Genomic DNA, 15,925 nt, shown 5'->3' on the forward strand with positions numbered 1-15,925 from the left:
TTTACAACTTCTAAAAAGGCCTTAAACATACTTCTCCCAGTTTGCATTATGAATTCATGCAAAGGAGTGTTCTCAGTATCAACAACTATAAACTTAAAGTATCCTTAAAAATATCATAGATTCTCAGCCAAGATTGAATTTTTTTGTGTAAAAATAAACAAGCCCACCAATCTTATTAGTGTGCAAACTCACCTTTGTCTTTAATAAATGGTAAAATTATACGTACACCAAATCACTTTAAAATACATTTATAATTTACTGTCAGCAAATGTTTATTGTATATCTATCTTATATATCTATGTATTTAGTGTTGCATAAAAATTTTTCAGGCAGCCAGGCATGGTGGCACGTGCCTTTAAACACAGCACTCGGGAGTCAGAGGCAAGTGGATCTCTGTTAGTTTGAGGCCATCCTGATCTACAAAGTCAGAACAGGACAGCCAGGGTTACACAGAGAAACCCTGTCTCAACCCTCCACACACAAAAGAAAAGAAATCAGGCAAGTATAAAAGTTTAAGAACCCCTGGTCTGGACTTCTTATATTAATCCATGTGGCTTTGGACAATCCACTTGCCCTTTCTGGGGGCCTCAGAATCCTCCTCTAAAAATATAGAAAAAGCTCTTATCTTGCCCACCTCAAGAAAGCACTTCAACTTTTTATGTTTGAGGTATCTTAGCCCCTGTCCCCACAGAACCAGCTCAAGTGCTGTTAAGTGAACTCAGCTGAAGAACGTGTAAAATCTTAATTCATTATTTGTTTTTATTACTCAGAAAGATTTCCATGACCAGACAATAAGCTGGGGAAACATCACTTCTTGTTTTGATTAATCACATTGGTCTAGGATGGAACTGACATGGCCTCTCTGAATCCAGAATTAAATGTAGCCTGCAAAGTGCCTCTCCTTAATCAGGGACAAGTGTGGAAAAGGGTCAGAACCACCTGGGGAGGGTTCACTAACATCATAGACATCCAACACCATTGGTGAGGTCAAGTAATTCTGAGAGACAGTAAGGTTTGTAGGTATACAAAGAAATGCTCTTCAAAGGCCATGTTTTCAATGTGTCTGTCTCTCTCTCGTCGTATTGGGGATGGAGACCACATATGCTAGACAAATGCTTGTCACTATCTCCCCAGTTCCCGTCTTTTTTAGGAGATGCAGGTAGAGACAGGTCTAGATAGCCCAGAGTGGTTTTGAGCACCTATAGAACCTGGCTTTTAACTCTCCATCCCCTGGGTTCCACTCTCCAAGTGCTTGGGCTACTACGTGGAACACCACACTGGGCCTGGGCACGTTTCACAAAGAGCGGACATTTCACCCGAGTGTAGATCAGGTGTAACTCATGTGTTTCGCAGCTACTGGCTGGGACACGTAGAGCTAGAACATATAGAACAGACATTTTTGCCAACAATTTGCTGGGTTATGTTATGAGGACTTGCAAGACTTTCTAACTCTGGAGCAATGGCCAACAGGTCAAGAGCATACCCCACTCTCCCAGAGGACCCCAGTCTGTATCTATGGGCCCTGTATGCACTCACACCAACATACAAGAAGGAGGAGGAGGAAGAAGGAAATTCTAAAACCTACAGAGTATATGTACAGATTTTACTGTTGCTTTTATTTATACATTTAAATATGAAATGAAGTTGTCATGCATGGTTTCTCTGCAAAGTCCTGTGATTTCTTTTTACCAATATACTTGTGATTTGCACAAGCGTGTTTTATTATTGCTTTTGTCTTACTTTTGAGACCAGATCTTGATATGGAGCCCAGATTAGCCTTGAACTCAGTTCTCGTGCTTCAGCCAGGTGAGTGCTCTACTAGGGTCACTTCCCCAAACCTTCACTGCTGTAACGTTTAAAAAGAAAATATGTTAGCTGGGCCCTGTGTGTGCACGTCTGTAATCCCAGCACGTGGGGAGGCAGAGGCAGGCAAATCTCTGAGTTTGTGGCCAGTCTGGTCTCAACGGAACAGTCAAGGCTACACAGAGAAAACCTGTCTCAAAAAAGAAAAAAAAAATTTAATTATTTTTAGGGAGTTGGAGAGATGGCTCAGTAGTTAAGAGCACTGGCTGTTCTTCTAGAGGACCTGGGTTCAATTCCCAGCACCCACATGGCAGCCAACTGTGGTCTATAACTCCAGTTCCAGGGGGTCTGATGGCAGCTTCTGGCCTCTAAGCGCACTGCATGTGTGTAGTACACAGATGCATGCAAAGCGCCCATACACATAGGAGTAAATGCCTTTACTTTAGGGTTGTTTTTTGAAGACTTATTTATTATGTGTACAGTGTTCTGCTTGCACTGTGCCTTCACACCAGAAGAGGACACCGGATCTCATTACAGATGGTTGTGAGCCACCATGTGGTTGCTGGGAATGTGGTTGAACTCAGGACTTCTGCAAGAACAGTCAGTGCTCTTAACCACTGAGCCATCTCCCTAGACCCAAATAAATGTCTTTAAATTAAACCACCAAACTGAGCAGCCAGGTCATTTTGCATCCCCGCTATAGTATCTGAGGTGCAGTTCCTCTGCACACTCACCAGCCGTACTGTCTCTGTTTAATTCTTTCAAGATTTAAAAAGTATAGGGGTGTGTTTGCCTGCATATATGCCTGTGCGTCATAGGCATGCAGTACCCTCAGCAGTCAGAGGGCGCCGGATCCCCTGGAACTGGAGTTCCAGATGGTTGTGAGCTGCCAAGTCGGTGCTGGGAATCAAATCTGGGTTCTTCAGGTGAGCAGCCAACACTCGTGGCCATCTAGCCCACACCTCTAGCCCTCTTTTCTGTTTTGTGAGGTCTCTATATAGTCCTGGTTGTCCTGGAGCTCACTATGTAGCCAGGCTGGCTTCCAACTCAGAGATCCACCTGCCTCGGCCTCCCAATTGCTGGGATTAAAGGCATGTGCCACCAAGCCCATCCCTAATGGACTTCTAAAACCAAAACCGGGTATTGTGCTTTGAGAATGCTATGGAGTCAAATGTCATTTTTATTTGATTGACTGCTCTTTCAAAAGTTGGTATTAAAATCTTGAGCTCCACCCACATGTCTTCATGTCAAGTTTTTTGTCGTGAAGCCAAATTTTGTAGTGTAAGAGATAGACTGATCATTCAATCACTCACCTGTGGGAGGCCATTTCTAGTTTCTGCCCTTACAGATGAAGCTGTTCTAGTTTCTGCCCTTACAGATGAAGCTGCTGTAAATGATCATACACACATATTTATGAGAGAAAAAAAAACAACATCATTTTTTGGAATACCTCTACCTGAGTACATGGGATTAAAGTATTTAAAATTTTTATTTTATGTATATGCATTTCCCCTGCATGTACATATGTGCCCTGCATACAAATGCACCACATGTGTACAGTATGCTCAGAGTTCAGAAGAGGGCGTAAAATCCATGGACCTGGAGTACAAGTGGTTGTGACCTTCCCCGTGAAGGGAACTGAACCCAGGTCCTCTGTAACAGTTGCACTCTTACCTGCTTAGCTACACTGAAGGGGCTAACATTTCACGCGTGATAAACCCCTGGTGGGGGGGCTGCCTGGTCAAAACAACGTATGTTTACTTCTAACAGCCGCTGCCAATTGCCTTCAAGGAGGCAGATCATTTTATAGTCCCAGCAACAACGAACGGGAATGGTTTTCTGTTCCAATCCCACATCTACAAAATAGAATTCCACCGTAGTTTTCATTTGTATACGTGATATGATGCAATGGTCAATTATCTTCCTACTTACTTCACTTGTTTCATTTCTATTAACTGTGTGTTCAAGTGAGTGTTTAGATGCTATTTTCCTATGTTCATTTGGTCAAGAACCAGATCAGAGGCCAAAGGCTCTGCACCCCCAATCGCAGCACCTCTCTCTCTCCCTACTGACTGCTTCAGAGAAAGGATCCCTCCATGGTCCTCTTTGCACGCCACACCCCTCCCACACTCCTTCCTATTAGGGTCCCCTGGAGCAGCGGTTCTCAACCTTTCTGATGCTGCGACCCTTTAATGCAGTTCCTCAGGTTGTGGGGACCCTTAACTATAAAATTATTTTATTGCTACTTCATAACTGTAATCTTGCTGCTGTTATGAACAGTAACGTAAATATCTGATATGGGACATCCGGGGGTCACGGCCCACAGGTTGAGAACCACTCTGGAGAGCTCCAGTTGGCCCTCCTCCCAGGGTCCAGCCTACTCCCACTCTGCCATTCCAGTGCCCACTGCAGAGGGTTGGACTCTCAGGTGATCCTCCTCAGACCTGCAGCACGTGTCTCTGCAAGGGTGGCTTGACCCTTGCCCAGCGCTTAGCTTCCTGCTCCACCCACCTGCAGCGTGACAGGGTGTCTGAGTGTTTTCCGTTCTTCCATTAAGGAGTTACTGAAAGCTTGAGCCAGATTGCTCAGGCTCCTAGGTCTTGGCAGTTTGGGGCAGACCAAGGTCCCTTCTCTTGTCCCGCTGACACTTTTAGATCTGGGGAGAGCAAGACACACAAATGTCAATTAGGTGCAAACAAGTGAACTAAAGGAGTAGAAGGGTCTCCTTTGCTCTGGGGGTTCAGGAGAGCTCCCCAAGATCTGAATATGTAAACACAAGGGTTACAGCTCTTGCATATCGAGGGCAGGGAAATCCAGACCCAATCTTTCTCTGTAGCGTCAGGTGTGTGGGGGCTTGGAGAGGACAAGTATGGTCCTGGGCCATGTCTCTGCTGTGAGCAGAACACTTGCTTGCTCCGGCCTTACTAGAACATCCAGTGTGTGCCAAGCTCCAGGGAAGCTCCTCCATCCACTGCACACAGCCCTCCCTAGATCGCATTCTTTATGTTTACTTTTGTTTTTTTCGAGACAGGGTCTCAGAGTAGCCCATGCTGTCCTGAAACTCTCTTGAGCAGCTCTGTCGGTCTTCCGACTAGCAGCAATCCTCCTGCTTCAGTCTCCCCAGCGCTGGAATCACAGGCAAGCCTTTTTCACTTATTTTCCAGAAGCCTTGGAAGCTGCTCCGAAATCCAGCAGAAACCTGTTGGGTGTTCCTAGGCTAAGAAAGAAGCACACTTCCGGGGGTGGGGAATGGGGGAAGAAGCGGCGTGCAGGACTTGTGGTTTTCCTGGAGCAAGGGTGTGTATGTGTGCGTGTGGGGGGGGACAGTCTGGTTCCACCGGCCGCGGGTCTTGGGGACAAAGGCTGAGGGGCCCTACTCTCCGGCCGGCTCCTCCTGCACCGGCGAACTTTAAAAGGCACCGGCTGCGACCTGGGACCGCGAGTCACCGAGGCTGAGAGCCCGCGCTGCACCCAGGAGAACACAGAGGGGTCGATCCCGTGTCCCTCGTGTCCCAGCCCTTCCCCACTCCTTGCCTCTCCCTCACACCCCTTCCAGCTTGTTGCACCCCTCTCCCTACCCCTCCCCACGTCTTGTCCTTCCCCTCCCAGGCCGAATCCAACCCCTCGAGCCCACTTCTTGCCACTCCAGCCCCCAGTTTCTTGCCCCTCCCACTCACTGCAACCAACTTCTCGCACCCCGTCTCCCCTCTCGCCCCGCCCCTCGCCCCGCCCCCTCCCCCCCCCCCCGACCCGGGGCTCTGGCGCTGGGCGAACATGGCGGCGGCGGTCGGGCGGGACACCCTACCTGAGCACTGGTCTTACGGCGTGTGTCGGGACGGCCGCGTCTTCTTCATCAAGTGCGGGAGGGGCGGCGGCGCTCGGGCGGGCTCGGGGGCTGGGGCCGGGGCGGCGGGCGGCGGGCGGGCGTGGGGGGCGGTGGAGCTAACAGGTGCACCTCTCCCGCAGTGACCAGCTCCGCTGCACAACTTGGCTGCACCCGCGCACCGGCGAGCCGGTCAACTCGGGTCACATGATCCGCTCAGGTGGGCGCCGGGGCCGGCGGGGGCCGGGGGGCGCGGGGGTCGCCACGGCCGCGCGAGTTTCACCGACTTTTCTCGCCTCCCCGCAGACTTGCCGCGCGGCTGGGAGGAGGGCTTCACGGAGGAGGGCGCCAGCTTCTTCATCGAGTAAGTGAGCCCGCGCCGCGGCCGCACCTGCCTCACGCCCCCGCAGCCTCGGCCGCCTCGGCGCTCGGGGTTTGTGCGCCCAGGGTGGCGGGCTCGGGGGCGGCCGAGCACCGGGGTTCGCGGCTCCGCAGGGGGCCTGGCAAGGTCCCGCCCGCCGCTGGCCCGGGCCAGCAAACTCCACGGCTCCCGGACACGCCTACCCCGGGGGCACGCGCTGGGCACCGTGGCGGGTGATGGGGAGTAGAGCTCGCGTGGGTCGGGGAGTGCGGCCTGCGGGCTCGGGGTGGGGGAGGGGGCGAGGGGCCGCGATGCTGGTGGACAGTGGCGTCTAGCCGCCCTGGCTGGGCTCGCCCGGGAGAGTTGGAGCGCGACCCGGGCCGCTGCATCCTTGCTCCTCAGTGATGGGATGGGGGTGGGGTTCCCGCTCAGCCAATGATATTCCTGGAACTCGACCCGCGCGTCTTCGGCGGGCGCTGGACGCGGAGGAACGCGGGCTGTCGGCTCTGTCTGGGCTAGTAGAGCGGGAGCTTTGCCGCCTGAGCCCCACCAGTTACTCTGGGTTTGTTGGGCCTTGTGATGTGATCTGGAATCCTTAGGGGACACGCGTGCAGCCTTTACTTTCCCATTCGGGGAAGGTGCCTGTGTTGCAGTGTTGCAGAGTTCCTCGCTCTCGCTCTACTTTCTGTAGTTTCTGGGAGTCAGAACTTGCCTTTGATCCTTTGCCCTAGTGCTTGGCAAAGAGTAGGAAGGAGCTCGGTAAATGTTTGTTTATGGAATGAATGAACTAGCCAAAGGTCTGCCGGCCGGTGGTTTGACCGGCAGTAGGTCTACTGTGGGGGCCTGTGATTCAGAATTCATTTCTTCACCAACTTGGAAACACTGTTTAGACCTGGATCAGAATATGTGAGGAAAGCCCCCAGCCGCCTTCACCGTTTGGGATTCTCGCACAGTGGCTGAGACTGATGGATGAGATTTATGGAAGGGAGGTGCTCACTGTGCGCCGATTTGTAATCCACTGGAGAAAAAGAAACAAAGAGTGAGCAAATAGTAATAGCAGGTGGCCGTTGCTGCTGTGCAGAAAATTAACAAGAGGGGATGCGATTTGGAGTGATTGGATGGCTGGTTGGATTGGAAGGTCCTAATGACTTTTCTTTGAGCAGGTGACATTTGTAGTTTGAATGGGCAAGAAGGACCCTGGCTGTGGTGACCAGTAGGGGCAAAACATTTCGGAAAAATGTTTAAAGTATAGAAACCTTTAAGTTCACGGAGCAAAAAGGCTTGTGTGGCTTGAAGGTGGTGACGAAGGGGGAGGGTAGCGCTGAAGGAGGTCACAGGAAGGGAGGTAAGTGATGAAAAGTGTCATTCTCAAGGCTAAAGAGGTGCTAAGCTTTATTCTGGGCCCAGGGAGAGCTCAGGTTTTTAAGCAAGAAAGTGGCATGGTATGCTTTGCAGTTTCAGGGCTTGTGGGGGTCTGGATGGACAGCTGTGCCAGGGAGGCAGGAGAGCAGGAGAAGGCCGTGGCTGTGGTCCAGAGAAGACTGTAGTGGAGGGTGGAGCACAGAGATGGAGAACAGTAGGCAGATTCAGGCTGTGCTTTGGAGGTAGGGTTTGCCGATAGTTTTGGGATGCTGCCTGGGACTGTCTGAGAGAAAGAACAGTCCGAGGTGACTCCCGGGGGACTGGGGAGATAGCTCAGTTCATAAAGTGCTTGTCTCGTTAAATCCCATAAAAATCCAGGTGTAATAATGTGCATTTGTAACCCTAGCAGTGGGAAAGTAGAGACAGGAAGATCTGGGGCTTGCTGCCCAGTCATCCTAGGGTAATCTGCCAGCCCCAGGTCCCAGTGAGAGACTTTGTCTTAAAAAACAAGGTGGATTATCTGAGAAACAGCAAGTGAGGTTGCCTCGGCTTCTGGCTTTTATATTTACAGGCACACACATACTTGCACACACACTCATGCACATGGGCACCTGTACATACAGGAGCACACACAAGTACACATGTGTGCATGCTCTCTCTCACTCTTTCTCTCTCTCTCTCTCACACACGCACAGATGACTCTTAGAGGTGAGAATACCTGAGCGGGTGTGCCCATATCTTTGAGGTAGGAAGGCTACGGTAGAAACAGGCTTGAATAGATAATAAAAAAGATCTTATTTGGTTGTGTTACATTTAAATGTGAATATATCGTATAAGTCAGCGATTCTCAACCTGTCATTCTCAAGTGTCATGGGGGTTGACTAGGACCATCAGAAAACACAGATATTTACATTGTGATTCATAATGGTAGCAAAATTACAGTTATGATGTGGCAACAAAAGTAATTTTATGGTGAGAGGTCACCACAACATGAAAGCTGTGTTAACGGGTTACAGCATTAGGAAGGTTGAGAACCACTGATATGTATGAATCTGAAGCCGCTGTTTGAGAGAAAGAGGCTTGCAGAGACCCGTTTGAGGATAACGAAGTGTGATGCCATGGGGAGTAGATGTGATTATGATGGAAAAGTGCGGACCAAGAAATTCTGCCCTAGTTTGCTTTCTGTTGCTGTGATATGCCAAAACCATAGTGAAGGAAATTAGGGAAGAAATTCTGCTTATATTTCCCGTCCCAGTTCTTTCGTAAATGAAGTCAGAGCAGGAACTTGAGCAGGAACTGAAACAGAAACCACAGAGGAAGGCGCATCACTCTGCCTTGCTAGCCCATCTTCCTTCCTTCTTTCCTTCCTTCCTTCCTTCCTTCCTTCCTTCCTTCCTTCCTTCCTTAGATTTATTTATTAATTTATTAGAATATAGTGTTCTGTCTTCGTGCCAGAAGAGGGCACCAGATCTCATTTTAGATGGTTGTGAGTCATCCTGTGGTTGCTGGGAATTGAACTCAGAACCTCTGGAAGAGCAAACAGTGCTCCTAACCGCTGAGCCACCTCTCCAGTCCTCTTTCTTTTCTTTTCTCTTTCTTTCTTTCTTTCTTTCTTTCTTTCTTTCTTTCTTTCTTTCTTTCTTTCTTTTCTTTTCTTTTCTTTTTTCTTTTCGAGACAGGGTTTCTGTGTGTAGCTTTGGCTGTCCTGGACTCACTTTGTAGACCAGGCTGGCCTGGAACTTACAACAATCTGCCTGCTTCTGCCTCCCTGAGTGCTAGGATTAAAGGCATGAGCCACCAGGCCTTGCTCAGCCTGCTTTTCTTATGCTCATATATTTAGGGTAGTTTGGTCCACAGTGGGCTGGGCTCTCCCTCATCAGTCATCAATCAAGACAGTTTCCCACAGACATGCCCAAGGGTGGCAGTTCTCCAGTTTGTGTCAAGTTGATTATAGAAACTAACCAGTACAACACTCTAAGTCTGGGGTGTGCAATGTTTGAGGGTCGGAAAGGCAAATGTAAGAGGAGATACCGAGAACGTGACGAGATGTGTAGCCGCAGGGACCTTCTGCCATGGCAGAGGAAGATGGTGGAAACACCTGTCCAGGAAGGGCAGCACGTCTTCCTGGAGTCCAGACATTGGCCAACAGCTGGGCAGTGTGTGGATTGAGGGAGGGGTTTGCTGTTTTCGGAGAAAGACGGTATAACATCTTTTGTTCTGGTGGGAGAGGGAGAAGTAGGTGGCTTAGGAAAGACTAGGCAGTTGTTGGAGCATAGTTTTGTGAAGGGGAGAGAGAAGGGTCCGGGCATGGATCTCAGGGTTGTCTGTTGGGTCAGAAAGGAGATGTTGTGAGAGTGGCAGTGGTACAGCCTTGAGCTGGGATTTATGCAGTCTCTAAGACTCTAGGCTAGCATTCAGCTTTCACCTCTGTTGGTAATGTGTCCTCCTCCGCCTGCCCCCCCTTTTTTGGAAATGCCTACCCACAGCGACATTGACAGTGGCTGCTGGTACCAATAGGCTGGGATCATGTAGTAGCTGTTGTGTTTTCTACATGATAATTTTTGAACAGGCCTCCAGATTTGTGGCTTATTATCTTCCTTTTTGTGTCCTCCCTTGCCCCAAAGCTTTGCAACTTTGCATCTCTGTTTTCTAAAGAGTTTGTGTGTTTTTTTTTAAGTTATTACATTCTGATTGAGTGTGTGTGTGTGTGTATGTGTGTGTTGGTGTGTGCTAGTGTACCATAATGTGCCATAGGGTGTGTAGAAGTTAGAGGACAATTTTGGGGAGTCAGTTCTCTCCTTGTATCATGTAGTTCCTGGAGAAGAGGGATCAAACTCAGGTGAGTGTCTGGGTTGGTGGTGGGCACCTTTTGTTTACTGAGCCACTGCCCAGCCCTGACGGCTTTCTCAGAGTGGCCATAAGAACTTCTGAATGTGTGATTTGGCAGGGGGGAAGGGTCCTCAAATAAGATAAAGTCCGAGAAACAACAGTGGGTGGATGACTTTGTTTCCTTAATGGACAAGAGAGTTGTGTGGTGTTTTCAGAATGCATCAGTTGTTCCAGATACTTTTCAGGGGTGGGTTTTGTTTTTTGTTTTTCAATACAGTGTCATACATGTATGCCTTAGTTTCTTTCCCTATTGCTGTGATAAAATGTTTGGACAGGACTGTTCTATTGCTGTGAAGAGACACCATGACCACAGGCAACTCCAATAACAGAAAGCTTTTAATTGGGGACTTGCTTCTTTTTCAGAGGGTTATTAACCCATTATCATGGCAGGGTGCATGGCAGCAAGCATGATGCTAGAGCAGTAGTCGAGAGCTACGTCCTGATTCACAGGTAGAGAGAGAGACTGGGCCTGGTATTGGGTTTTGAAACCTGAAAGCCCAGTCCTAGCGACACATTTCTTCCAACAAGGCCACACCTACTCCAGCAAGGCTACACCTCCTAATTCTTCTAATTCTTTCAAAGAGTTCTACTCCCTGGTGACAAAGCATTAATATATGAGCCTATAGAGGCCATTTTTATTCTTATCTGGCTCACAGTTGGAGGTTACAGTCTATCTTGGCGTGAAGGCAAGGTGGCAGGAACTTGAAGCAGCTGGTCACATGACATCTACAGTCACGAGAGCAATGAAAGCACTTACTCAGCCATCTTTCTCCTTTTTCAGCCCAGGAATAGTGTCCTACTTTTTAGGTGGCTCTTTCGTTGTTTAATTTACTTAATCCCAATCTCTCACAGGCATTGTCAGAAACTAACCTAACCTGAAGAAATCAATCACAGATGTGCCTGGAAGCTTATCCCCCAGGTGATTCCAGGTCAAGTTGTATAATGTGTTCTGATCATATTCACTGCTCAGGTCTTTTCCTTCCCATCCCCACTCCCTCTGGACCTCTCCTGCATCATAAGTCTCCTTCCTACTCTAATGGTCCATCCTGCTCCCTTCCCACCCCCGCCAAGTACTGGAGTATGACTCCAGGAGACAACACATACTATACCATTGTATCTTGTATCACCTCCAAGCTTTGTCCCCAGCCCCTGGCTTTCTGAGACAAGGTCTTGCTGTCATCCTTAGACTGGTCTTGAACTCAAGAGCCTCTTGTCTCCATCTCCCCAGATTTCGGATCATAGGTAGGTGCCACTGCATCCTGCTTAGCAGGGTTTTAACCTGGAGTCTGTTTCTTGAAGCAGAAAACCCTGAACTATGAAATGTGGATTTTAGTTTATTTCTGCACGTTTGGCTACATTTTCCATTAATGCTTCTCCCAGCTGCATATGAGGTGGTGTGGACATCCGCATTAAGAAAAGATTTTGTGCTCTGAGATGTTTTCCATTTTGCCATGAGACTCCTGGCTGGACAGCAAGTGTAATAGTAGTTGATAGTCTTATCTACACCAATAATGATGATAATAGCAATTATATAATAGCCCTTTTTTTTTGAGACAGGATTTTGTCTCGCTATATATGCCTGGCTGACCTGGAACTCGCTATATAACCTAGGCTGGCCTTGAACTCTTCCTGCCTCTGTCTCCCGAGTGCTGGGAAGCCTGACTTTTTCTTTCCTTCTTTTCTTTCTCTTTCTTTTTTGTTTCTTTTGCTTTCTTTTCTTTCTTATTATTTTGGGACAGGGTTTCTCTGTGTGTAGCCCTGGCTATCATGGAACTCACTTTATAGACCAGGCCGACCTAGAACTCACAGAGATCTTTCTGCCTCGGCTTCCCAAGTGCTGGGGTTAAAGGCTGGAGTTAGACAGTTGTGAGCTGCTGCCATGTGGGTGCTGGGAATTGAACCTGAGTGCTCTGGAAGAGCAGCCAGTGCTTTTAACCACTGAGCCATCATCTCTCCCGCCCTGTCGTTGTCATTGTTTCTGATACAGGGTCTCACTGTGGCTCTCCTGGGACTCCCTGTGTAGATCAGAGTGACCCTGAACTCAAGAGCTCCACCTTCTTCTGCCTCCTGAGTGCAGTACCCCAGGCTGGCTGTAAACTCTCTAGCTCTCTAAGAGCTGATCTCGCAGGTGAGCGCCACCACCACATGGTGCTAACTCCATCTCTTTTGAGTTCTTGGAGAAAAATACCAGGGACTGTTGTCTGATTTATTTACTTAGAGACAGGCTCTCTGTAGGCCAGCCGGCCTGGAACACATCATTCCTCTTGCCTCAGCTCTCCAGGTGCTAGGATTATAGGCATGTATCACTGTGCCTAGTGTTTTGTTTTGTTTTGAGACAGAGCCTCATGTACTGAACCCTGGTCCTCAAGCATGTGAGTCAAACCCTCTTATCAGGAAGCTATGCCCCTCCCACCGCCACCCCCAGCCTTTGTTTAATTTTCATTTTGAGACAAGACTCTCACTGGGTTGCCCAGGCCAGCCTTGAACTTGCATTCTTCCTGCCTTAGTTTCTAGATAGTTGGAATTTTACAGGTCTGAGCCATAGGCCCAGCTCTAGGGCTGCTCTGGGAATGGTCCTCTTGTCTTAGTTACTTGTGTGCTTGTGGGTGGGGCGGGGCACACCACACCCTGCTCAAAGGCTGCTTCTTGAGGGCAGACCTGTTCAGTGTTTCTGAGGCTTTGGAACCCACCCCAGGCCTGGACGTGTTTCCACCCCCTGCATTTATAGAAGAGGCACTGTCCCCAAGGAACCTTGGGCATTCATTAAGCGGTCCAGTCTTTTAAGATTTCTGGCTGGAGAGGATACTTGTGTGTGGAACAGAAGCAGGGAAGCCAGGAGTGGGCCTGTTGGGGCTGGTGTTTGGACCCAGGCATCTTGGCTGTAATCACTCATCGTCAACAGCAACACTCAAAGCAGGAATCTGGCCAGGCATCCTTTTCTGGCTCTTTGGTCTCATGAGCTCAGTGCTTTGCATCTGGGGATTTTCTCTTCCGTTGGCTATGGGTCTAGACCATCCCTGGCCTCGAGGCCTTGGCATCTTCTGACTTGGCTCCAAGGTCCTGACAGGTACCAACTGATCATATAAAGTGCCACTTAGCTTCAGGCCCTCCAGCCTTATCTTTGGGGACTTGTGGGGTCACCCTGTGCAGGTGCCATTCCCGAGGCAATAGGACTTGGGAAAGCTGAAGGCTGGGTGGGTGGTGGTGGTGGTGGTGGGTCTCTGTGAGTTTAAGGCCAGTGTGGTCTATAGAGCGGGACAGTCAAACAGGACAGAGAAACCCTGTCTCCAAAACAAAACCAACCAAGCAAGCAAGCAAACAAACAAACACGCTGAAGGGTTGGAGTGACGCTGTGTTTTGTTGTTGTCTCTCTGCACTGTGGCCTGAATCATTCTAGGGCCGGAGCCAGATATATAACTTTCAGGTGCCCAGTGCAAAATGAAAACGAAAGGCCCCTCAGTTTCGGGGGTGCCATTGGAAGTGCTGTAGTAAAATGGGTGTGGGAGCACACTGATCTTGGCACTCGGGAGCAGGAGGAGGCCCTCAAGAGTTCAAGGTCATCCTTGGTAACACACTTGGAGTCCAGTCTGGGCTTTGTGAAACTCTTGGCTGTTGGAGTAAAAAAGGAGACAAATCAACAAACCTACACTGTAAAACTTGTGTTCCTTTTGCAGTCTTTTCCCCCTAGACTTGTCATCATTTTTAGAATTGTTATTTTGCTGGGTGGTGCTAGCACATGTCTTTAATCCCAGCCAGCAGCATGGGAGGCAGAGGCAGGTGGATCTCTGAGTTTGAGGACAGTCTGGGTCTACACAGCTAGTCCCAGGACAGCCAAGGTTGCACAGAGAAACCCTGACTCAAAAAAGAGAAAAAAAAATTGCTATTTCATGTTTTTTGTTTGTTTGTTTGTTTTGTTTTGTTTTGAGACAGAGTCTCACTGTGTAGCCCTGGCTGGCCTGCAATTTGCTATTTAGGCCAGATTGGTCTCAAACTCACAGAGGTCCAGCTATCTTTTCCCTTCCGAGTGCTGGGATTAAAGGTGTGCACCTCTATTTCTGTTGTTTTTTTTTTTTTTTTTAAATATCATTCTGAGTAAAGAAAAAGTTAGAGTGTATTTATATGTTTTATAATTATCTCTTATTTATATCAGATATAAATATTAATTTAAATGTTGATATCAGGTCATTCACTGCTGATCCTGAATGACTCATCAGCCCCATACCGTACTGTAAAGACAATGGGAGAAGTGTGCAGGCTCAGGGCCCTCTGGGCAGGTTGAGTGCAGAGAGGCCAAGCTGTGCACGAGGGCGGGCGTAGGAGGCTGGGAGAAGCTGGGAGAGCTGGGCTAGGTGAGAGCCATGGCTTTTAGTGCCCTTCAAAGACCATACCCAGGTTTTAGGACATGTCCTTTACCTGCAGCAGCCTTATTTTTCAGTCAATTTAAAGAGGCAGTGAGGATGTGACAGATGTCATAGGGGAAGTTGCTATTAGCTATTGGAGCTTGGACACAGCATTGCCAGAACTTTATTTTGAGCCAGTAATTGACAGCCTCACAGTGAATTCTGGGTGCTAATGGCTTATGTGTATTTAAAATGGAAATCCTGAAACCTCGTTGCTGAAGGGCAAGCAGGTTCTCCAGCTTGGCTGGTTTGGGTATATTCCCACACTTCTACCTTGCACTTCCTGGTGGCTTTATCAAGGGGGAAAGCCGGATCACAGAGTTAGCACTGGGGCTGTGGGGAAAGCACTAACAGTGAGTGCTCTGTGGAAAGTTAGAGGAAGGATTTAGAGCTGTGGTTTGTATCACACTCTCAAAACAGGCCCCTCAGAGATCTGGAGGAACCTCTAAGAAAAATGATTGACGCTGCCTAAGGCCCTCGACTCATGGGGGAGCCAGTCGCCCCTGCAGCAGTAGTCTGTGTGTGAGAAGGGTAGGTATGAGTCTTTCTGCATTGATACGTGTCGGAGGACGGCACCGCAGAGGAAGGGTGCTTGCCTAGCATGCCGAATAGGCCTGGGTACTCTCCCCAGCACTGCAGAAGAGAAGAGAAAAGAACCACCTGCCTGGGCCTCATGTCAAGCTTCCCAGCACTGCAGAAGAGAAGAGAAAAGAACCACCTGCCTGGGCCTCATGTCAAGCTTCCCATTCTCTCTGTACATTTGGCACTTGCTCGGGTTTCGGAAAGAAGGTTAGGAGCAGGAAGCTGGAGGACAGCAAATCCCAGGCCTTCCCGGGCTACAGAGAGCGAGTTCAAAGCCAGTTTGTGCAATTTAGTGAGACTGTGATTCAAATGTAAAAGTGAAAAGAAAGGGTTTCGGGGTTCCAGGGTGGAGCATTTGTATTGAATGAGCAAGACTCTAGGTAGGTTCAAGCCACTGTTGTGGGGGTCGGCAGCTGGCAGGACAGACTAGGGTGTGGGGTACTGGGTGACTTAGTGTGGTGCCCACTCCAGCTCAGCATAAGGAGTCAGCGTCTCGCACTGGCATGGTGCTCCAAGTCAATATTGGCAGAGGGAAAAACCTAGAGGAATATGGTAGTGTTTGCCTCTTGTCACATGGCTGTCAAAACATTTGCTTTTTGACTTCTGGGAAGGGGAAGCATTTTGAATGAATGTTTTATTGTCTGCAGAGTGTTTCATGAACATTATCTGGTTCAACTCTTTTTTTTTTTGGCTGTCGGAATTGGG

General features: G+C 48.8%; 1 protein-coding gene and 1 long non-coding RNA gene across 9 annotated transcripts in view; one reads left to right on the top strand and one right to left on the bottom strand.

The window, feature by feature from the left end:
* Nucleotides 1–1,582: 1,582 nt before the first annotated feature.
* On the bottom strand, nucleotides 1,583–5,738 carry LOC132647172 (uncharacterized). 2 transcript variants are annotated; one of them, XR_009585477.1, is made up of 2 exons: nucleotides 5,609–5,738; nucleotides 1,583–4,459 (listed from the first exon to the last, which is right to left on the bottom strand). It is a non-coding gene; the product is annotated as an uncharacterized LOC132647172 (long non-coding RNA). The 2 variants fall into 2 exon arrangements; XR_009585476.1 differs by lacking the exon at nucleotides 5,609–5,738 and adding an exon at nucleotides 4,815–5,392.
* The window catches only part of Plekha7 (pleckstrin homology domain containing A7), a 189,368-nt gene continuing 179,001 nt past the window's right edge, over nucleotides 5,559–15,925 (top strand). For 6 of the 7 annotated variants that reach the window (XR_009585475.1, XM_060366978.1, XM_060366979.1 and 3 more), the window contains exons 1-3: nucleotides 5,562–5,660; nucleotides 5,770–5,846; nucleotides 5,933–5,990. Coding sequence is in view for 6 of the 7 variants with exons in the window: in XM_060366978.1 (XP_060222961.1) it covers nucleotides 5,578–5,660; nucleotides 5,770–5,846; nucleotides 5,933–5,990 (218 nt within the window). In the remaining variant the exon portion in view is untranslated. Of the gene's footprint in view, nucleotides 5,661–5,769; nucleotides 5,847–5,932; nucleotides 5,991–15,925 lie in introns of all 7 variants that reach the window. The other variant, XM_060366977.1, reaches the window with a different exon arrangement.

This window comes from Meriones unguiculatus, chromosome 14, assembly GCF_030254825.1.
Source record: "Meriones unguiculatus strain TT.TT164.6M chromosome 14, Bangor_MerUng_6.1, whole genome shotgun sequence".
NCBI lineage: Eukaryota > Metazoa > Chordata > Mammalia > Rodentia > Muridae > Meriones > Meriones unguiculatus.